Source organism: Typopeltis vanoorti, chromosome 1 (genome assembly GCF_054136105.1).
Source record: "Typopeltis vanoorti isolate ZY-2024b chromosome 1, IOZ_Tvanoo_1.0, whole genome shotgun sequence".
Taxonomy (NCBI): Eukaryota; Metazoa; Arthropoda; class Arachnida; order Uropygi; family Thelyphonidae; genus Typopeltis; species Typopeltis vanoorti.
In genome coordinates, this window is record NC_143549.1 from 178,332,812 (window position 1) to 178,357,682 (window position 24,871).

General features: G+C 37.0%; 1 protein-coding gene across 3 annotated transcripts in view; it reads right to left on the reverse strand.

Moving 5' to 3' along the window:
• LOC150110672 (glucose transporter type 1-like) overlaps positions 1 to 24,871 on the reverse strand; it is a 1,175,276-nt gene that overhangs the window by 634,494 nt on the left and 515,911 nt on the right. For all 3 annotated transcript variants that reach the window (XM_090395569.1, XM_090395562.1, XM_090395554.1), the window contains exon 6: positions 18,645 to 18,805. In XM_090395569.1, coding sequence (XP_090251695.1) covers positions 18,645 to 18,805 — 161 coding nt within the window. The remainder of the gene's footprint in view (positions 1 to 18,644; positions 18,806 to 24,871) is intronic.

A 24,871-nucleotide genomic window follows, 5' to 3' on the forward strand; every position in this document is an offset into this window, starting at 1 on the left:
GCTAGAATACAGAAGGAAGTGAGTTGATAACACCAGTATTCTCTGTGATAGTCAGCACGGATTTGTTAAAAGTAGGTGAAGGTAACAAATGCACTGAGCTGCATGTACAGTATGGCTGTTATTATTATTATTATTTGATAACCTCCATGGAATCAGACTCATCATGGGATTCCCAATCACTCAACCAGCAACATAACTATCATAATGAGCTTTCAAGTTATTTACACTACCTGAATCACAATTCAGGCAATGCATTCCACTCATAACAACTCTCCACATAAAAAATCTACGTATCACACCCTTCTTCATCACATCTTTATGCAACTTCCAGGGATGGTCTCTCATTCTTCCCATCTTGACATCCACTCTTTTATAATTCCTTCTGTATTAATCTGATAAAATCCGTTAATGAACTCTGAGGTCTCTATCATATCTCCTCTTTTCCTCCTGTTCACCAACCTCTTTGATCTACATTCTCTCAAATCCTCTTCATAACCAACACACCAGAGTCCTGATATTTGTCTTTGGACCCCCTCTAGTGTTTCCACATCACAATAAAAACTAGATGACCAAATCTGAGCACAATAGTCCATATGGGATCTGACCAATGCCTTATATAAAGGCACCACCACCTCCTGATTCCTACATGTCAATGTACTTTTTATCATAGCAGCTATATAATGTGTAGTTTTTGCAACACATGAGATGTATCCTCAGAACTACAAGTTAAACAGTAGGGGCCCCAAGAACAGAACCCTGAGGAACAACACTGGTCACCTTCCTTTTCTGAGATGTGGTTCCATCATACACCACTTGCCGGTATCGTTCAGAGAACTAATCTCCAATCCATCTAACCAATGTGCAATCAAATCCTATCCTCTGCAGCTTGTACACCAACTTATCATTTGGTAATCTATCAAAATGCTTTTGTAAAGTCCAAGAATATCACTGTATATGATTTTCCCTTATTCAACACATTCATCACCTTATCATGCAACATAAGCAAATTTCTAAACCAAGACCACCCTTAACAGATCCATGCTGCCCATTATAAAGAATCTTATGCTCTTCAACCCAGTCCTATATTCTATTTCTAACCAATTTTTTAAACATTTTGATCACAAGTGTAGATATACAGACCAGTTTATAACTGGAAACTTCTGTTCTTAAACCATGCTTGTGGAGAGGTATTATTTTGTTTTCTTTCCACTCCTTATGACTCTTCCCCACTGCCAAGACTTTCATTAAATAACCAGAACAAGGATGGCTAACTCTTTTGCACATTCTTTAAAAATACATGGTGATATGTCATCCATTCCCACAGCCTTATTAACATCTAACCTGAGCAACACTTGATATATCTCCGATTCTTTCACCTTTAATTCTCCTAATTCTTGTCTCCCTTCCACATGTTGCACAACATCATTCACAGCACTATGATATACACTGATGAAGTGTTCATTAAATAATTCCACTATATCATTTGCTATGGTTACTCTGCTACCATAACTACCCACCAGTATCAGCCTGCCATAATTATTTTTACTCTTGCTTGCCACATAGCAGAAAAATTCCCTTGGATTAGCTTTGACCTGACTGGCCAATCGCCTCTGATATTCTACTTTTTCTTTTTTAACTATGCTTGTCACTTTTCTGACCTGCACTTTATATTCTTCATGCATCTGTTCACTATAAACTATCTTGTACTTCCTCTATGACAACTTCTTTTGTAACACTGCTTGCTTGATTTCACTGTTCATCCATCTCACTTGTACTATTCACTTAATTCCTGGTATGCAGTAATGCATTGCTTGTGTTAGACACTGCCTTATCATTTCCCATGCACTGTCAACATCTTTTCTACACAATTCATCAACCCAATGTATAGATACTAGTTGACTATGGAGCTCCTCATAATTATCCACCTTATAATTTCACATAGAGACCTTTATGATAACTTTTCCTCTTTAACCACCTTCCAAACTAATACCTCATAATCACTTTCACCAACAGGTGGCAGTGCTGATTCCTCATTCCCAACCACATCCTGTGAGGATATCACCAAATCTAACACCAATACACCTTGTGTTCCTTCCATTGCATGCTGCTTTAGATAGTTATCCTGCAGAAACTCAACAAATTCACTCTTCTTTTCACTATACACTATTTCTTCTTTCCAGTCCACTTTACTATAATTAAAATCTCCCATTAGGATCATCTTCCTTTTACTTACCCAACTAATTTGTCTAAACATTTCACAATCAACACTGCACTTATAACAGCATCCTATTATACAGTAATCCCTCGATTAATGCGCCCCCCCCGATTAGTGCGTTTCCGATTAGTGCATCGTTTTTTTTCGATACCCAAATTCGATTAGTGGGTCTCTAAAATTCGATTAGTGGGTCTCTAAAATTCGATTAGTGCGCCTATATACATCTTAAAAATAAATGTTACAGATTTTAAAAATTTTCTATATAATTTTATGGCTAAATATTTTAAAAAATCACTCACCAGAATGAAATAATTTAGTTACCGATTTAAAACATTTTACAAAGTTATTTTTAACAGCATACTACACTACTTCCATGTACACTATGTATATTATGTTCCAAATTTTTACTGCCAAAATTTATGTCTTCTGCTATAGTATGCCCACAGATTCGAGACCCTTCGACACTTCTGCGCATGTCACAAAAAGGAGAATCCATTCCGATAATAGGATAATCAATTTGTTTTCTGGGATGAGTTTTTTATTATTACACGCTGGAAAATTAACTTTTCTTTTATGATCATTATAGTTTTTAAAGTGGTAACTATTTTGTTTGTATAACAGTTGGGAATTTTTATCTATAAAGTACGTGATTTCGTGTGTTGGCGACCAATTCATATGTCCTTCATTTCTTTCTTCCCTTCAATGATTAAATAAATAAATCTCATTCCGAAGAATTGAGTGATTCTGACCCTCTAAATTTAGATGCACAGTGGGAAGATCCCGAAGAATATAAAGAAAATTTAACCACTGATAGTCACCCAAAAGAGATTTCACAGAAACAATTTGAAAATATTTTTCGTACAATCGAAGTTTTTAAGCAGCAATGCTTAGAGGGTGACCCTGATGAAGAGAGAAGCAGTAAAATTTGCAGAAGAGTAGAAAAGGCAATAGGGCCATACCGTCGATTGTATGAAAAAGAAATAAAATACCCGCCAAACTACGTTAGCTCAATTCTTTGTTAAGAATTAGAATAATAAATTTATATTCTGAATATGTTTTATTGTTCTTTCAGGTTCATGGTTTGCCTTTAACTAGACCCTGAGACATACCCTAATTCTTTTATAAAAAATATTAAGGGTCAAAAAAGAAATCTGAGGAACAAATTATACATTTTCCCATAGGTTATTATATTCGATTAGTGCTGAAAGTTTATTTTTCACTAGGTTAGACTATAATAAATTTAGTTTAATCCTTTATCCTAGTTTCAGGCGTAAACTTTGTTTGTGCCTGAAAATATCTTCAGGACTGAATATAGTGTTGTACTATCTTACCTGGGTAAGTAGTACAACACCAGGGCAACTCGTAGCAAAGGTGGAGCAAGTTACCAACACTCCTATCCCAGTATCTCCCATAATGCAAAACACATCTCCTTGTGGATATGTATACTGTTATGCATTAAGGGATTGGCCACTACCCAGACTAGTTTCGACCTTTATTGAGGTCTCTACAGTGGGAGCCAGGCCCATGTTGTATTATCTAACCCAGGTAAGATAGTACAACACTATATTCAGTCCTGAAGATATTTTCAAAGTTTGCACCTGAAAATATCACTGGGATAAAGGATTAAACTAAATTTATTATATTCGATTAATGTGCCTGTTTTAAAGAATGCATTAGGCGCACTAATCAAGAGATTGCTGTATATAGTATTCTATTGATCTCAACTTCATATCAAACAGCTTCAAAATCTTCACAAGTACTACTATTTTCCACTTTGACTCTTGAAGTGCACAATTCCTCTGCTACCAATAAGAGTACTCCCCCCCCTTCCTCTCTTGATCTTCCTATCCTTTTGGAACATTCTATATACTACCATTTCAAGTCCTCAGCCAACCAAGTTTAACTTATGCCAAATATCTCTGGGCATACCGAGTCAATCAATGCTGCAAACTAAGCCTCTTTATTTCTGATACCCCATACATTAGTACATAAGCGTAACAATTCTCCACTCTTTGAAGCCATCCCATCAACACAATCACTCTTTACTCTCTGCTATAGTGTACTTTTCTCTCTTCATCCTGAACATCTCGTTTCCCAAAATTTTATTTTCACTTATATTCTTATCATCCCCATCGTTTTGCACTGCATCACTTTGCTCTGCTATAATCACTTCCTTACTTTTGTATCCATCCTCTTCCCGTCCTTCTACAAACTGTTTGTCAACCTCTCTCTGACTCTAAGTGGTACTAATTCCATATGAACCTTGTATACTCTTAGTAAACAACAATCACTCCAAATGACCAACAACACCAAACCCATTCAAATGCCTTCCATCACCAAATTCCCTGGACCATTCTAACTTCCCTTCAAATTCATTCCATACATTCACAAATCGAACACCCTCCACCTGACACAATTCAGCGGTCTTGTTTTTGAGTATAATTGCTCTCCTTCTCACCTCACTACTGTCATATCTGGGCAACAAACTAACCACTACCCAATGACACTTCATCACTTCCTGCAACAACTTCTTCAAATCCCTTTCGACATTCTTTGTATCACTATTCAAGTTGTTTGTGCCCACCACTACCACTAATTCTGATGCCCGTTCCTTCCTTCTATGCAAAGCATCTGATATTCATTTTATTGTACCACCTTTAAAATATGTCTTATGCACTTTATTTTTTACCACACCTTACTGATTGAGTCACCATATAAAGCAACCTTATCATCCTTAGATACTTGCTTCTTCTTATTAACGTCCTTGTCATTTTCTTTAGATATTCAATTTCCTCCTCCATACACATAACCTGACTCCTCATTTTCATTAACTTTTGCCTATGCTCCTCCACGTCACTTCTATTATTACCGTCGTAAGCACTTCCATCCATTTTCTGATTATTCCTGGTAACACCGTTCTAATTTTTCGAACATCCTAGTCTTTCATTTCACTTCGCACATTATAATACGTTATTTTTTATCGTTCGATCAAACACTTCATAAATCTTTATGTTTTTGGACACATAAAACAATTGTCACATCATATCCACTGTAAAAAGTTCAATGAAAAACTCAATCTCCGAGTTGAGACCTTATGCATTGTTGGCGTATGCTTCTTTGCTGCCACTGCCACCATTTTTATAACATTAATTCAAATAGCAAACAAACAAGAACAAAATATATTAAAAAATTAATAAAAGTTTATTAGACAAATATTTTAATCTGCAACTAACAAGCCACTCTCAGTCTTTAATAACAGCCTTCACTCTATCCAACTGGAGGCAATGTAGCCACCATAGTTATGGACTGGTATGCTGATCCTATAACCATATAGGATATAACCAGGCACAACACTCTTGTACTCTTAGTCTCCTCAGTCACATGCTGCTTCCAGTAATTATCTCTCAGTACATGTATAAATTCCATTTCCTTCCTGCCATCCTACTTCCTTCCAGCCTATGTCTCTGAAGTTGAAGTTGTATAATAATTACTCAACCTGCAATTATTGTATTAATCTCCTGATGCATATCTTCCACATTATCCCTGGTCCTCTGACCTAAAGTAGCAACCAATTTTATATTTTGTCCTACTGGCCTCAGATTGCTTCAAAAGAACTGCCACGTTCTAACCATAAATCTTATTTGCTTTGTCCTGAATTTTTTAAAAAACAAAAATATAAATATTTTAAATGAAATATCAATGGTAAATTAACATACAAAGAAAGCAAACTAAACATCAACACGTGTATTTGTTATTCATGCGCACGCGCGAGTGTGTGTGTGTGTGTGTGTGTGTGTGTTGGCATTAAATAAATCAGGTTAAAGAAATAGCAACAATAAGTGAACACTGCAAAAAAAAAAAAAAGTTATAAAGGGAATTTAAAGAGAAAATTATCAGCAAATTCATGTGCAGTATAAACAGCAGAGGCTAAAAAAGGTAACCATAATGGTAAGGAATGAAAAATTAGAGAATGGGCAAAAGGAAATTCCAAGAGTTTTTTTTGTTATGTGGCAAGTAAAAGGAAGATGGTCATGAAAGGATAATTTGATGAATGCTAATAGCAGTGAGGTAAGAGAAGCACACACAAAATAGTGAATTATTGACTGATCACTTTCTAAATGTATATTATTCGGGTGGTGATACAGACAGTGACAGATGTGGAAACAGATAGAGATGAACTACAAGTATTTGAGATATTAGAATCTTGATGTCAACACGCAATGGGATATCAGCTTGTATATTACAAAACTGAGGAATTGGTAAATTAAGTCTTGGATATGGAAGGCTTCCAAGGGAGGAAAGAGGGAAAACACTTCTATTGCATAAAAATGGCTCTAAGACAGACAGCAAATTATAGACTGGCGAAGTTGGTTAAGGGCAAAATTCAAGAAAGAGTGAATAGGAATATATGGTATGGGAACGGCATAGATTTGTGAAGAGTAGGCTGTGCTTCAGTAATTTGTTCATGTTTTATTATAAAGTGATGGCTAGGTTGGATAATGACAATAGCTGTGCAATGACACTACTAAACTTTGCAAAGGCATTTGACAGGATACCACATGGAACTCTGTTACATAAACTGAAGCAAATGAGAATGGATGTAAAGCTGGATAAATGGATGGCTGATGAATAGACAACAGAACATAGCTTAAGAAGGAAGTAAAGTCCAGAGTAAGACAAGAATACTAGTGGTTTGCTGCAATGATCTCTAATTGGGGGCTGCTGGTATTTAATTTATGCATTAATGATATAAGAAATGACATGAAGAGAAATATTCAATTATTTTCACTAATCATGCAAAGTGGGCAAAGCAACAGTTAATAAAAGTCATACAGAAATCTTGCAGGATGATTTAAATAGATTAACAGTATGGGAAAAAATATGGTTATGTGTTCAGGGATGAAAATATTACCAGCTGTGTAATGTACCTGATGGAAATTGATGAGACTAGTGTTTAAGGAGTGCTGATGGACTGGTGCAGTTGAAGATCTAGGAGGAAATTGCAAAAGTGGCTAAAACAGCTCATATAATTGCCTAGTCATTGAGGAACACACCTGAAAGCAGAGATGAAGAGGTTATTATACATTATTATATCTCTTTATAAGGCTCTGATATGCTCATATCTGGATTCTCTCCTGTGCATAGATCTGGTCACCTGAGGATGAGGAAGAAATCTATGAAACATGCTCCTTATGAAGACAGCTTGAAGATTTGTAGGCTGCAATAAAACAGTTGACAGGTAGAAGTTCAGATAGCATTTTGCAAAAGTGGCTAAAATACCTAATATCTAGATAATCCTAAAATCAGGATTATCTAGTTATCAAGGAACATACTCAGATGCAAAGATGAGAAGTTATTATACCTTAGTACACACTGCTTGAAAAGAAGTCAATGGACACCATAGTGTGAGGAACAAACAGATATGGACCCATCTTAATAAGATGTAGGACTCTTTCACTGCAACTGTGCTATGGAACATACTTTCCACAAGCATATGATAGCGATCAAGGGGAATTTCTTACCGTTCTTCTCGTAGGCATGTAATAAGGTCCTGGACTGTTGTGAGGGCAGATGGCCCTTGACCCTACTCGACATTCCAGTTCATAAGGGTTGAGATCAGGGCTATGTGGAGGCCAATCAGATGTTTATGTCCACAAGCCATGCAGTTACAGCAGGAGCCTTATTACATGGTGCATTGTCTTGCTGAAAGAGACAATGTCAGTTCCATATAAATACTGCAAAGTAGGAAGCATTGTATTGTCCAGAATGTTCAGCTACCTCTTGGAGTTCAATGTTCATGGCACCACAAACAAAGGTCCAAGAGGAAACCAGGAAAAACAGGACCATACCATCACACTGCCACTTTCAAATTTCATAGTTTATCTATTCATGACTGCTCTTGTCTCTGGTAAGAGGCTGAAGACCGAAGAGACTTTGCACAACTGAAGACTATGCTGCATGTTGGTTTGGGTAATATAGGGATTGCATATTGTGTCCTGCCAGGGAAATCTGTGTTGTAAGCCTCAGATCTGAATATTTTTGTGCAGATTCATGTTCCGGTCAATGCTGGAACTCTGTATTCAATGTGTCAGCCTATGAATAGCAGTTTTTACATATTATCCTTCGTAGCACCCTACGCTTATGTTCAGTGAGTGTTGTGGGTCATCCACTGTGGGTAGCATTTGCAGTTGACTCCCTGCACTTCCATTTCAATATTATCACTGACTGTTGACCTGGGATGGTCCAATTTGTCAACAATTTGCTAAACAAATAGGCCTTCAACATGCCATCCTATCACAATGCCTCTTTCAAACTCTGTCAATTCTCTTCTCACAGCTATTTTATTTGGGCACAGTTGCACTGACTTTGGGGCATCATATTCCTCCAATTTATACTGGCTACAAACATGTGACTCATTACTTGACACGATGCACCCTGCCCATGGGGGGGGGGTGTCTCTTGACTTCTTTCCAAGATGTGTGCTTGCTTCTAAGGCTTTGATATACTCACATCCATATTCCACTCCTGTGCCCAGATTTGGTCACCTGACCTTCTTGAGGATGAGGAAGACTACAGAATGTCCTTTATGAAGACAGACGGAAAATTTGGTTACAAAAATTGGTTATTTAATTGATAGAAAAGGTTGGGGGTGGATATGATAGACATATAAGTTATTAAAAGGGTTTTATTGCAGAAATACAGAGTACAGTTTTCAGCATGTTACTAGTGATTGGAGAACAAGGGCTCATCCCTGGAAATTGAGTACTGGTGTGGTTAGCAATGGCATGAGGACTATATATATATATATATATTCTCGTGGAAAGGCTTAGACGTTGGTTATGCATTTTTTACTAAGTAATTTAAGGAAATTACGACGTCACTAGAATATGCATTAAAATAAATTTTAATATACTTCAATATTTCGGCAACGTCACATCGGCATTTTCAAGAAACTTAAGAACAAGACACGTGCATGCAGGCACAACAAACAGTAAATGAGGAAGAAGCAGGAAGCTATTATTTCTCCTAAAGTCCTGATGGTGCCCCCTAGCAGGCAATGTTGGTATTCTTGGGCGATTGGGCTGAAGGTCTTCTGATGTAGGTCTCCCAAATTTGAGGCAGTCTCATGCAGCCAAATTTGTTGAGGTTTGGATTGTTTCTTAGGGCTGAAGCTGATTCCATGAAAAGCCTTTCATACTTGTATTTACTATGGTGTACTATCGTGGCTTTCTTCCACCGTATTCTATGGCAGGTATCCAGTGCATGGTCAGCAAGACCAGAGTGGCTGTACTGGTGAAACCAGATGTAGTCCTTGTGTTCTGAAATTCTGATATTGGCTGTCCTGCCTGTTTGGCCAAAGTGGGACAGTAAAGTAGGATATACATTAAAATTTATTTTAATGTATATCCTAGTGACATTGTAATTTCCTTAAATTACTTAGTAAAAAAAAAAATATATATATATATATATATATATTGATTGAAGAGTGGTAAATGAGCATAATGAATTACCAAAGTTAGATGTGTGAGTGCACTGTCAGTTAATGAGTTCAAAGAGAAGTATGGCATATTGTGTGAACAAAAGCTTGGTGAAATACAGGGTGTCCCATAAGTTCCTGGATATTTCAATAATTCATAAAAATTGGAAAAATTGGTATATTAGAGTATAGTTTGAACAAAAAAAAAAAAAAATCCCCCTCCTTGCAATTCACTTTTGTGCAAACCACACTCTAATATACCAATTTTTCTAATTTTTATGAATTATTGAAATATCTTGGAACTTATGGGACATCCTGTATTTAGTTGGCCTCCCATAATGAGGCTTCAGACTCTGTGGAGATGCCCATGTAATAATAATTATAATAATGCGCTATTTTTAATCTAATTGACAACAAACAAATGCCTGTAGTAAAAAATTAAAAGGAATAACTAATCAAGAGGTCCTGAGTATATCGGATAATCTTGCTAACACATATACTTGTTAAGAGTTCTTAAAAATAAGAAAGAAATTGAAGTTTTGGATATCAAAATAATTACTGATAACATACCGAATTTGCTTCATCACACATAGTAAAGCAACTTATATCAAATGCATAGCAAGCTTTTTATGTTATCTGATATTTTTGCCTCTGCTTAGTTAAAAATATATATTTTTATCCAGCTTCTCCAAAACTACAGTAATATTTTCCATCCAAGAAGTCTTCAATATTCATATCAGTGGTCACTAAGTAACCAGTGGGCCTCCATGTAGTGAAGAAATTGACCAATTTGCAGGCAAATCTTTTGACTTGGTATTCTCCAGTATATACTCTTACTGGCAGCCACTATGACGAAGAGGTTAAAGAGTTTTATGAGGAAGCCCAAAAGGTTATAAAATGAAGACAAATGATTCATGTGTAGAGGTTTAAGTGCTGTGAGGACATCATGTTGGAGGCTTAATGGAATGTATACAGCACTCAGAAAGGATTAACATAGGTTTAATACTTCCTATATTTCGTCCTAGTAACTAGGACATCTTCAGGGATTACAAAAACAACTAATGTAACATGAACACAAATATTATACAATACTAAGCCCAACCACGTGGGTGACACTAAAGTCCTATCTAGGTGGAGCACCCTCTAAGGGCGGTTGTAGGTGGCCTGGAATGTAAGGTGGGACCTCTGGTGATGAGTGCTTCCCAAATCTTTGGAAGCTTAATGCATCTATTTATTGAGATTTGGTTGATTTCTGAGAGCTGCTGCTGCTTCTAAGAACAGTCTCTCTTTCTTGAATTTGCTGTGGTGGAGCATGGTGGTTTTCTTCCAAGAGACCCTGTGGGTGGTGGTACATATCTTAGCCAGATAGTTTTCCACCACCCCCCAATATACAGTTTACCAAAAATCCACAAACCCAATTCCCCACTTAGACCTATAGTAGATGCCACCAACGCACCTTGCTACAGGCTGTCTAAACAGCTGGCCAACTCTCTGACTCCCCTCACTGGAAGGTCCACATCCTACATAAAAAACTCTACCCACTTTAAAGCCCTCATAGAAAATTTAATCTTGAATAACGCAGACATATTGGTAAGCTTTGATAACTCTTCTTTGTTTACCAATATTCTCTTAACTGACACTTTATCTCTCTTAGAAAACATTTTTCCATCTGACATCTTAGATCTCTTTTCCTTTGCCATTAACTCTGGGTATTTTTCTTGGAAGAACAAAATCTACAAGCAGATAGAGGTTCCCCCTCTCACCCCCCTTTTGCCAATTTTTATATGGAAGATTTCGAAAAATGAGCCATAGACTCAGCCCCACTCAAACCTTCTATCTGGCTAAGATATGTAGATGATGTGTTCTCTATTAGACTCCTTCTGCAGTCATCTCAACAGCCTACATCCAAGAATCCAGTTTATTATGGAAAAGGAAAAGAACAATTGTTTACCCTTCCTAGACACCTTAGTTACACGCCTGCCTAACGGTACACTTGCCTTCACTGTATACAGAAAACCCACACACACACACAGAGGCAGATACATTCACGAACTCTCCCACCACCACCCCCTCTCAACAATATGGCATTATTGAGGGTGGTTCGACTGGAATCTTTGTTCCAGTCGAACCACCCTCACTACTGAGCTTAACCACATACACAGCACTTTCCTCTCCAATGGCTACAGTGATCACAGTATCAAAAAGTAATCAGTTCCTCCCCCATTCCCTATCCTTCTTGTCAACAAGAGTTTAAAAATGTTATCACCATACCCTACATCTGAGGCACATCCGAAAAAATAGCCAAGATTCTAAAAAAGTACAACCTACACACAGCATATAAGCCCCACTGCAAACTTGTTACCCTTATCCGTTCTACTAAAAATCAGCTCCCTCCTCTCTCTCTCTCTCTCTCTGCCTGGAGTTTACAAAGTATCCTGTTCCTGTAAGCTGGAGTACTTTGGACAGACAGGCAGATCAGCATCCATCTGCCCGGAGGAACACGTCTTACATCTGTAAACACAACTCTGGTCAGTCAGGCTTGGCTGATCATGTCTTAGACACCATCCACAGGGTCTCTTGGAAGAAAACCACCATGCTCCACCACAGCAAATTCAAGAAAGAGAGACTATTCTTAGAAGCAGCAGCAGCTCTCAGAATTCAACCAAATCTCAATAAATATGGTTGCATTAAGCTTCCGAAGATTTGGGAAACACTCATCACCAGAGGTCCCATCTTACATTCCAGGCCACCTACAACCACCCTTAGAGGGTGCTCCACCTAGATAGGACTTTAAGTGTCACCCATGTGGTTGGGCTTAGTATTGTATAATATTTGTGTTCATGCTACATTAGTTGTTTTTGTAATCCTCGAAGTTGTCCTAGTGACTAGGACGAAATACAGGAAGTATTAAACCTATGTTAATCCTTTCTGAGTGCTGTATACATTCCATTAAGCCTCCAACATGAAGACAAATGATATCTCGATTGCTATGTGAGACTTGAATGTAAAAGTTGGATCCACAGGACAAGGAGTGTCCTTGGCAATTGGTAACATTGGACTTAGTGAAATGAATGACAGAGGTGTAAGGTTAATTGAGTTTTCTGAGTAAAATGATCTAATAATAGCAAATACCTTCTTTCAACAACCAAAAAGGTGACTAACAGTATACACCTGGGAAAGCCCAGATGATAAAATCAGAAACCAGATTGATTATACAATGATTAGAAAAAGATTTCAAAACAGTATTGTGCAAACAAAAACATACCCAGGAGCAGATATATAGGCATATTGTAAAATTTGCTATTGTATTTCTGAAAAGAATTACCCTATTCTAATTCAAATTATAAAAAAAGAATTAAAAAATAATTAATTTATTCTAATTAATTAATTAAACACAATGTACTTTATTGGTTCTTTCATTGAAATAAATAAAGTACATAATAATATTTTTTTTATAAAGTACATATAAAGTACATAATAATAAGCATATTTTTTTATGCTGCTCCCACCTACAAAAGGTTATATGCAAACTTACAGTAAATTTTGTAGCCTAAAGGATTTTTTTTTCTATTTTTTTATCAATTTTATATTTTTTTGTAATTTTTAATTTATTCTGTACACAATCCAGAAACCCTCCTCTAGAGACCACACATGGAACTTTTTTTCAAAGCCACTTCTTATCTCCATTAAGCAGAGCAGTGGTCTCACACCAAGTGATGACATTCATCTCCCACCTGAAGATAGTCACAACCATCCATAACATCCATGCACACATTCGGATTCAAACCTGCAGAGTGTTAGTTGGAGAGCGGGTATGCTAATCACTCAGTCAACCAGGCCGAGTAGTTAGCTGGGGTATGTAATAACTATTACATATAACGTACTTTATATAAAATTATAAAGTCTTTGTACGTAATGACTTTATAATTTTATTATTATTATTATTATTATTATTATTATTATTCAGGCCTCCAAGGAGTCAAAAGACTCATCGAGGGAGGTCCTTTCTAAGACAAAGTCTGTCAAGACTCATCGAGGGAGGTCCTTTCTAAGACAAAGTCTGTCAAGACTCATCGAGGGGAGGTCCCCCCCTGAGAAACACAAAGTTTATCATACCACTCCTTAAACCCACTGACCGTTCTCGCTCCCACCACTCCATCAGGCAATGCATTCCACGGCTCAACCACCCTCCACACAAAGAAACCACTCCTTACCCTCTTGCTCACAGTTTCCTTTCGTAACTTCCAGGGATGGCCTCTTGTCATCACTCCTTCCCGCTGATCAACCAAGTGAAAGAACTCCCCAGTGTCAACCCTGTAACCACCTCTCAACAGTTTAAAAGTCTCAATCATATCACCTCTCCTTCTTCTATCCACCAAACTCTGCAGTCCACATTCTCTCAGCCGATCCTCATAACTATCCTTGTACAGTCCTGAAACCATCTTTGTCATCCGTCTTTGTATCCTTTCCACAGTTAATTTATCCCCTTCAAATCCTGGGGACCAAATCTGAGAACAATAGTCCAAGTGTGGTCTGATCAGAGACTTATACAACGGAATGATAACCCTCTTATCTCTGCAGGTCAGTGTCCTTCTCATAATAGCAGCAATCCTCTGTGTTACCTTCACCACCTTTGCAATATGTCCCCTAAACTTCAGGTTTCTATCAATATTTTTTATCATTCTATTCTATTTTTATCATTCTATTTTTCTATCAATTTATATAAAGAAAAATTAAGAAAAATCAATTACTGTTTTTTTCTATTTTGATTCTGAATCCAAATTGATAAACAGCATCTCATTTCTTCAAAAACAATCTTTCCTTTATACAAATAACTATGGATTAAATAGAGCTTGCACTATGAGTATAATCACAATTTTTTACTTTTAAAATTGCTGCAGTTGTTAAAATAATTGACATTATAAACCCAACCAGATGCAGCAAGTGATTCACCATTTTCAGATTGCTTAATTATGTCCAGTTTAGTTTCTATTCAAATCAATCAATTTATTTTTATTCATTTATTTATTTTTCCACTTTTAACACTGTCACAAACTTCAAATTTAAGATTCCAAGAAATAATTCCAAATTTAGGCAACTTTTGCCATCTATCTCTAATCCAGAGTATTTTAGTAATAATCTGTGACACCTTCTGACTACATGTATATGGAAAATATATGACTTCTGCTTTACTTCAACCTTTTTATCTCCTCTGGTTCTCATTCCAGCTGATCAGACCTAAATAAAGATTGAAACTGGTCTGGGTAGTGGCCCTTCCCATAATGCAAAGCATTATACATGTCTGTAATGACATGTGCCTTGCATTATGAAATATTAAGACATTTGATGTGAAGTCATTAGTGAAGTCTATCTCTAATCCAGAGTATTTTAGTAATAATCTGTGACACCTTCTGACTACATGTATATGGAAAATATATGACTTCTGCTTTACTTCAACCTTTTTATCTCCTCTGGTTCTCATTCCAGCTGATCAGACCTAAATAAAGATTGAAACTGGTCTGGGTAGTGGCCCTTCCCATAATGCAAAGCATTATACATGTCTGTAATGACATGTGCCTTGCATTATGAAATATTAAGACATTTGATGTGAAGTCATTAGCCTCTATATACGAGTAGTCCAGTCATGAAGATACTTCACGTGCAAAGTTTGTTTGCCTACACTTGGATAAAAGATAAAGGTGCTTAATGGTCAAAGCTGTATAACTGAGAGGAGACCTCCACATAGCCTTTAAAGGAATATGTAGAACCGACCAGGGCTTCTGACCTAATATCCAATCCTCACCTTCTTGTGGTGCACCATGTTAGGTATCTATCTGGATACTGAACGGACGAGGATGGGCTGGCAATATGGGATTTAGCCGACCAAATTTTATTCTTATTCGCTTAAACTACAATATTAAATGATGGTACAACATGATAGAATTTCATGCCGGCTGGGGCATCATCTGGTTAAACAAGGCCCCCGTTGTTTTTGCCAGGGAACCAGGGCAAACAACGAAAAGTCAGCTACTGGAACAAATCCAAAAAAACCCAACCCAATACAATGAAAATCAAGGTTTAATTCTCCATCAAGTGTGGTCAGCTCTAATAAAAAATCTACCTCAATCTGAGCTCGGAATGTATGAACGAGAACAAGAACACGCGACATTGTCCAGTATTGTTCAACATCGATAACATTTTATATCTGCATTCAGTTATTTGAGTTTATGAATAGCCAGATAGTTATGATTTGTATTTAATAATTCTCTTGTTTAAACTTTAAGTTATACTATTTACCCCCTGAAGATGTAAATCCTACGATTTACGAAACTTGTTGGGAACTATTATTTCAGTATTTTGTATAACTGAATAATAAAAAATGTGGTGTAATCACAGAAATATATCTTTTGAACCAATTAGCCACAGAAGTCTATGCCTGCGATAACAGAATCATCAAAGCTGGTATGGTAGGAAGTCAACTGAATATGGTAGGAAGTCAAATGAATAAATTTATATGAAATAAGAGAGAAATTAGTCAAAACACTAAATTAGCTGTATACAAGACAGTGTTCAAACCAGTTTTAACTTATGGATATGAGAGCTGGGTCAGAAGTAAAACACTTGACCAAAGACTAGAGATCGCAGATATGAGAGGCTTGAGAAAGATTAGGGGTGTGAAGATGGCATCAATGGCAATATCATATTAAAAATGAGGATATTAGGAAAGAACTTGACAGTGTCAGCATCCAGGAATGTGTTAGCAGAGCTAATCTCATGAGGTATGGTCACTTAAACAGAATGGGCGAGGAAAGGTTAGCCAAACAAGTGTTCTCTGACAGGTTGGCAGGAAAAAAATCCAGAGGAAGACCAAGATATAGGTGGATTGATATGGTAAAAAGTGCCTTAGAAGATAGACATATAAATATAAGATCTGAAAATGTTGTAGCTTTGACAGGTAACAGATTGATTTGGCAGAAAATTGTAGGTAGGAAGTTAGTAATGATATAAATTTTTCATGTAGTACTATCATATCCTGTACACCCCTTGAGGGTAAATGACAGGATTTTGATGATGATGATGATGATGACCAAGAATATAATTTCTGGGTATCTTCAATTCATAGTATAACCAAGTGAAAAAAGTGTCCATCTCTAGTAATAAGGTGTAACCTTATGACTAGTTTTATATAGGAAATATATGACTTCTGCATTACTTCAACCTTGGTATCTCTCCTGGATCTGATTCCCACTGATGACATTTAATAATGTTCATCTTTGGGATTACTTGCTTCCTAGGGAATAGAGAGGTTCTGCTTAGTGGCCTGTTTTTGCCTGTCACTGAGTGGAGCTACTGTTGAGTTTCCTGTCCTGGAGTGAAGAGTTTAGTAGCAATCCTTTAGGGTTACTTAGTGAGATTTAGAGTGATCTTGTAGATCACTCAGTTTTTGAAGAGGCATCTCTGCACTTTAATATATAACAATAAAGATTAAAACTGGTCTATGTAGTGTCCCTTCCCATGATGCACAGCATTATGTATATCTGTAATGATATGTGCATTGAATTATGGGATACTAAGACTGATGGCAAGTCATTAGCCTCTATATACAAGTAGCCCAGTTGTGAAGATATTCACATGCAAACTTTGTTTGGCTGCACTTGGATAAAGAATGAAACCAAGGATACAGTTTCTTGGCATCTTCAATTTATAGCATAACCGAGTGGAAAAATTTTCAACACAAACTTTAGTTGGCAGATCAATTTCATTGTCTGACATGGGACCACCATAATGATTACTGGATGCTTGAAGCAGACTGAAACAGTTTGATGTTTGGTCTTTAGAGCAGGGTTTCTGGACTAGGTAAAAAATGAATAAAAATATATATAAAACCACTCAAAATAAAATTAAAAAATCCTAAGCTTATCTATGGTACAAATGTACTATAGGTTTACAAACAAACAAACCTTTCATGGATGAGAACAACATAAAAACAACATCTCCATTTTTTTTCCATATTTCAAGGGTAAGAAAAAAATAGTTCTGTTTTCTTATTACCCATGAAAGACACACATATGCTCAACAACTGAAGAATATTCAATATGGTATAGAAAAGGGAAGGTATTACTGACTGCACATTTTGAGTATTATAAAATATATGTGAACATCATGCATTGTAAAATGTTCATAAGTGTGGGTTTCTGTGTTTGTTAAATGAATTGTGAGTCATAATTTATTACTATTATTATTATTAAAATCAGACCTACCAGGAGTCAAAGAACTCATTACGATTTTCATACTATCACAAAAAAAATCATCAAACCATGCCTTAAACCCATTCACAGTTTCTGCACTTAACACACTCCCAGGCAAATGTATTCCACTCACTAACCACTCCACAAAGAACATGCTCCATACACAGTTCATGCAATTTTGTAAATAAGATCATCTGTTTCTTGAAAGTTCATAAGCAGAGATTCATCTGTGTTTGCAAATATGTTACATTAATGTTTATGTTATAGCAATACATAATGAAATAAAATAAAAATTATACTTTTTTTTTTTGAAATTTCAAATATGTGTTTTTCTCAACAAAAAGTTCAAAAAAAATCATTCTGTACTTACCAAGTACATGAATGTAATGAGCAATTTTTTAAACTGTCATGCCTTCTCTCTCTCTCTCTCTCTCTCACACACACATACACACACAACATATAAAATTGATAATCACTGAGATCTCAAAACGAATTCTATTTGATCAGCTGTCTGGCTCATGAGGCAACTTGGTTAATATATTGGTGATGTAACATATGCCAGCCAATATATTTGATTAATGACCACATTTCAGTATGCTGTGAAAAATGAAAGAAATGTTTGCTAAAACATTAGTTCCTTCTAATTGGATTAAGCATCTAAATTTCGTATGCACAAAATTCAAATTAAAATAAACTCTTTTACCTTCCAAATTTATCAGCTAAAGATCCACCTGAAATCCCTCCAATCATTCCTCCAATGGCAAACACTGATACAGTGAGTGACCACAGGAGGTCTCTGAAGTCATCTGTGATTTCCTTTCCTGTTCTCATTCTATAAACATCTGAGATGAACTTCTGAATAATCTGTTCATGGAAGAGAGGAACAAATGTACTTAATTAAATATAAAGATATAATTCAAGCAAGCAATGCACTGTTAATAAATACATGGAGCTTTTTTTAGATTATCTTACTAATAAATAAAATATCATAAATAAAGCAGCAATTTACATTCTTATTAGAAAACTTTCTATGACTCTTCATGGAAAAAGCTAAACTAATTCCACTGAAATCAGTGATACATCAAATTCCCGAAATCAATGCTGACAGAAAGACCACCACAATAGCAAGACTACGAACAGGATATTATAAAGAAATGAAGATCAATACAGATGATACAGTGGTGCACTCAGGATTTAATATTGGGGGGGCCAAGTTGAGTAGATGATTTGAGAATACACAATACACATCGCATACGACCAATGATTGAGCATCTGCAATGATCGCTAATTCATTAGTATAGAAACAGAAGACACAATGCAACATAAATAAAAAAATGAATTTTAATTAGGAAAAGATTTTTGGAAAATTTTCTATTGTGTTTTTCCTTTTTCTTTTTTTGGGGGGACAGGGCCCCTTGGCCCCCTCCCTGGGTGCACCACTGAGATGATATGAGAGCATATAGAAACTGCGACAACTGCCCCAATACTAAAATGACACCCACTCACATCTTTACCTGTCCAGCAATTACAGCAGCCTTGCAAAAAATAGATCCTAATCCTGAACAACAGCTCTATACAAACAAAATCATTGACATAGCCAAAGTAGTTCAAGGGGAACATGGAAACATCTAAAACTCTTCAAAGGACAAGACAACAACAACAACAACATTAGAAAACTTAAAGAATCCAAGTGTTCATTAACTTTCATTAACATAAGCCCTGTTTGAATATGGGATATAATTTACAATCATGTTTCATGGGCATGTCTACATTGTACATTTGGGTATACTCTGTATATATTGAAACAAAATATAAATGGCAAGAATTTAATAGGATTATTCTTGTTTTCATCTCTTGTGTGAAAATGGAAGAGAGGTACACATGTTCTTAAATCTTACTATACTGGTTTAAAATGATAGGTGATTTATGCAATTTTGTTTCAAAGGTGTCACAGTTTTTTTTTTTATATATATATTCTGTGACAATTAAAACCTTGAATCCGTTGTCATGAGTGTATTATTATTATTATTATTCATGCATTACAGGAGGCCCATTATTCACACAATAACTTACATAACTAGTCTTAAGCTTATTCAGATGGAAGCACTCCTGACTGCCTATGGGAACCCATTCCATCCATTAATCATTCTCCAATCAAAAAATCTAGTAATCATATCCTAACCACACTCTTATAACCTTCCTAGGGTGATCCCTTGTTCTCTCTCTCCCTTCTTTTCATATACTGAAAAATTTCTTCAGCGACTATCCTATAAAATATCCTTAGAAATTATATGTTCTATTATATCAATGCTTTTTCTGACCATCCAAATCTGTATCTGCAAACAGTTGATCTGTATTTATAGGAAGACTTCCTGTTACCATCTTGTTCAACATTCTCTGGATCCTCTCCACCACTTCCTCATACTGAAGAAACCAAATGTGATCATGTTATTCCAGATGCAATTGATGTGGTTGTGTCAGGCAACTTGTATGCAGAGGCTAATTACTTCACATTATTTGCCTTAGTATCCCATAATGCAATCTACACATCTTTTTTGCGTGTGTATAAATATTAATTATGGGAAAGGTCGCTACCCAGACTGGTTTTGACTTTTAACGAGGTCTCATCAGTAGAAGCCCCCCTTTCCACAACATAATACAGAGCATTATACACACAAGAAAGGATGCATGATTTGCATTATGGGATATTAAGGCAATTAATGCAAAGTCATTAGCCTCTATATACAAATAGCCAGGTTGTGAAGATATTTCACTTGCAAACTTTGTTTGCTTGCACTTGGATAAAGGATTAAACAAGAAGATAATTTCTTGGCATCTTTAATTTAATTTATAACCAAGTGAAAAAACTTGCAACAGTTAATGTACTATATGTTTACACCTTTCATGAGTAGAACTGTCATGAAATATGTCATCTACCAAGACTAAGTTGTCATCATCAAAGCCCTGGAAGGTACACTCTTAAAAAGGGTGCACAGGACACTATTATAGTACTATATGAAACATTTGCATTATTACTAACTTTCTACTGACAATATTCCGTCAAATAATCTTCTATCAGTTAGTATATTGATATTATCAATATTTCAGCCTTCTAAGCCATTTCTAACTACATCAATCCACAGAGATCTTGGTCATTCTCTAAGTCTTTTTTCCTGCCATCTTAGTATGAAACACCTATTTTGATAACCTTTCTTCTTTCGTTCTGTTTATGTGACCATGCCATCTGAGATTAGCTAAGCTCACACATTTCTGAAGACTAATAACATAAAGTTCCTTCAATTGATACCATTTGTTCACTCACCTAATTTTTATCAAAACTCTCATATGTGTGATCTCCAATCTTCAAGAAACTACTTTATTTCTAACCAACCTCTCAGATTCATAAGTTAAAATTGGTTTGAACATTGTCCTGTATACTGTTAATTCAGTGTTTTGATTAATTTCTCTCTCTTACTATATATAAATTTATTCAGTTGACTAAACCAGTGCTTCCCAAACTTCTGGATGTCAAGGCACCCTTTGGAAAAATGTAAATATTTTACGGTCCCCCTCGTAAAAAAACGGTAATACAGATATATATTATTATTGTTATTATTATTATTATTATTATTCAAGCCACCATGGAGTCAAAAGACTCATCGTGGGAGGTCCTTCCTAAGAACATAAAGTCTGACAAGACTCATCGAGGGGAGGGGAGTCCCCCCCTAAGAAACACAAAGTCTATCATACTACTCTTTAAACTCATTGACCGTTTTCGCTCCCACCACTCCATCAGGCAATGCAATCCACGGTTCAACCACCCTCCATACAAAGAAACCACTCCTTACCCTCTAGCTCACAGTTTCCTTTCGTAACTTCCAGGGATGGCCTCTTATCATCACTCCTCCCTGCTGTTCAACCAAGCAAAAGAACTCCCCAGTGTCAACCCTGTAACCACCTCTCAACAGTTTAAAAGTCTCAATCATATCACCTCTCCTTCTTCTATCCACCAAACTCTGCAGTCCATATTCCCTCAGCTGATTCTCATAACTATCCTTGTACAGTCCTGAAACCATCTTTGTCATCAGTCTTTGTATCCTCTCCACAGTTAATTTATCCCCTTCAAATCCTGGGGACCAAATCTGAGAACAATAGTCCAAGTGTGGTCTGATCAGAGGCTTATACAACGGAATGATAACTGTTTTATCTCTGCGGGTCAGTGTCCTTCTCATAATTGCAGCAATCCTCTGTGTTACCTTCACCACCTTTGCAATATGTCCCCTAAATTTCAGGTTTCTATCAATCATCAACCCCAGATCTCTTGTCTCCCCTACTTCCTCCAGTATAACTCCTCCCATAGAGTATGCAGCATCCCATCGATGTTTCCCAAACCTCAAGAACTTACATTTTGCTGCATTAAACTGACACCCCATTCATTTGCCCATCTATCTAGCTTATTTAAATCCTCTTGCAGGGCTACCACATATGCACTATTACTAATAATCCTTCCCAGCTTCACATCATCCGCAAACAACTGAATATCCCCTTGCAATCCACTGGCAATGTCATTGATATAAAGGTTAAACAATATAGGTCCTAGTACTAAGCCCTGTGGGACCCCACTTGTAACCCTCTGCCTCCTTGAAACTGCTCCACCATACACAACTCTCTGATACCTATCAGACAGCCAATCCTGAATCCAGTTGACCAATCTGACATCCAGACCCATGTGCTGCAACTTAAATATCAGCTTATCATGTGGCACCCCGTCAAATGCCTTCGCTAAGTCCAAGAAAATTGCAGTATATGCCTTTCCCTCATTTAATGTTCTTGTAACTTTATTATAAAAGGCTAGCATATTGCTAAAACAAGAGCGCCCTTTCACAAATCCATGTTGACTATCACAGATAACATTACCCTCATCTGCCCAATGCTGTATACGGTCCCTCACTACTTTTTCCAAGATCTTAACAACTACTGATGACACACAGACTGGCCTATAATTAGACACTTCCAGTCTGTTACCGCCCTTATGCAATGGCACTATCTTACCTTCCTTCCATTCCCTGGGCACCTTTGCCAAAGCCAGGTTAAAGGCACTGTCAGTTCCCTAGCACATTCTCTCAAAACTCGTGGTAAAATACCATCCAGTCCCAAAGCTTTACTGACATCCAAAGTACTCAGTATCTGAAACACACTCTCCTCCTGTACCTCTAAACCTCGAACCAGCCCTATCCCTCTAGCATTAAAACTGACTCCTCTAGGATGAAATACTCCAATAAAGTGTTCATTGAACAATTCCACTATGTCATTTGCATCAGTCACTCTATTCCCATTTTTATCCCACAATATCATTCTTCCACAGTCATTTCTCCTCCTACTGGCCACATAGCTAAAAAATTCCCTAGGATTTTCTTTGGATCTTAGGGCCAATCGCCTCTCATATTCCACTTTCACTTTCCTTACCATACTAGTCACTCTTCTGGCCTGTGTCTTATATCCTTCATGCATCTTCTCTTCACCTGTCTCCTTATATCTCTTCCATAGCCTCTTTTTCGCATGCAATTCCTGTTTAATATTGTTTATCATCCACTTTACTCCAAATTGTGTCCTCTTCTTCACTCATGGTATACAACTTACCACTGCTGCTAACAAATATTCTTTCACAATTTCCCACGCACTAATGATATCCCGACTTTCCAATTCCTCCATCCATGAAACTTCCCGAAGTTAACGTCTAAGACTATTATAATCACCTGCTTTATAATTCCACATAAGTTCCCGTCTCTTTGATACTCCTGCATGTCTATTCATTTTCCAAGTCAAAACCATATGGTCACTCTCTCCAACTGGTGGGAGAGATGTCAACTCAGTTATTATCAACTCTTCTGATGCTATAACCAAATCCAAAACTCTTGAACCTCTTGTTCCCTCTGTTACATGTTGCCTAAGACATTTGTCCCTCAAGAATTCTAGAAATTCCATTCCCCTATTGCTACATGCATCTTCCTCTCTCCAATTTATACTACTGTAGTTAAAATGTCCCATAACAATCATTCTTCTTGCACTTGCCAAACTTAGCTGCTAAACATCTTCTGGTCCCCATCCTCTGTGCTCCTGCGGCTGTACAACACCCCACTAAATATCCTGTCTTGCCTACCTCTATCTCACACCATACGCTCTCAAAATCATTTGTCTCACTTCCTTCCAAAGCCTCCACTCTTAGAGGACATAGGTCATCACTCATACGCAGTACCCCACCACCACTTTCCCCTCCTATCCTGACAAAAAATGCTATACCCAGCGACTTCTATTCCTGTTGTTATATTCCCTTCTGTCAACCACGTCTCAGTGATCCCAATAATTTTTGGCCAGGCTGATGCTATCTGTGCCACCAATTCCTCTCCCTTATTCGGGATACTCCTGGCATTAGTATAAAGCATATAAATGCCATTGTTTCTATACCCAGCATTATCCCTTCTAGACTCCACTGGGCTCAGTGTTACCTGACATCGTCTCCCTTCTCCCAAGTATCCATTCCCACAAGAGGCCACCCCTGCTATCATCCTCCCTGGGACACACTGACTCGTTCAGAACAGCAATCTCTCCAGATGCCTACGTCCTTCCTCATTCAAATGTAAGTGGTCTCTCGCATACAATTCCTCTCTTTCCTCAAACGCACTCCAAGCATCCACATATACCAGTCCTCTCGTGTCACACATTCTCGGTATTATGCCATTCAATATCATCACTCTTCTGCTCAACTCATCATTATCATACCTAGGCAACACGTACACTATTTTTCCCCTCTCTGTCTTCTTCCGTACAGCCTCGAGCAAAAATCTCATATCTCACACTGCCCGACTTACATTACCACTCAAGTCATTCATTCCTACCATCACAATCATCTCATCCACCCTTTCACCTCTC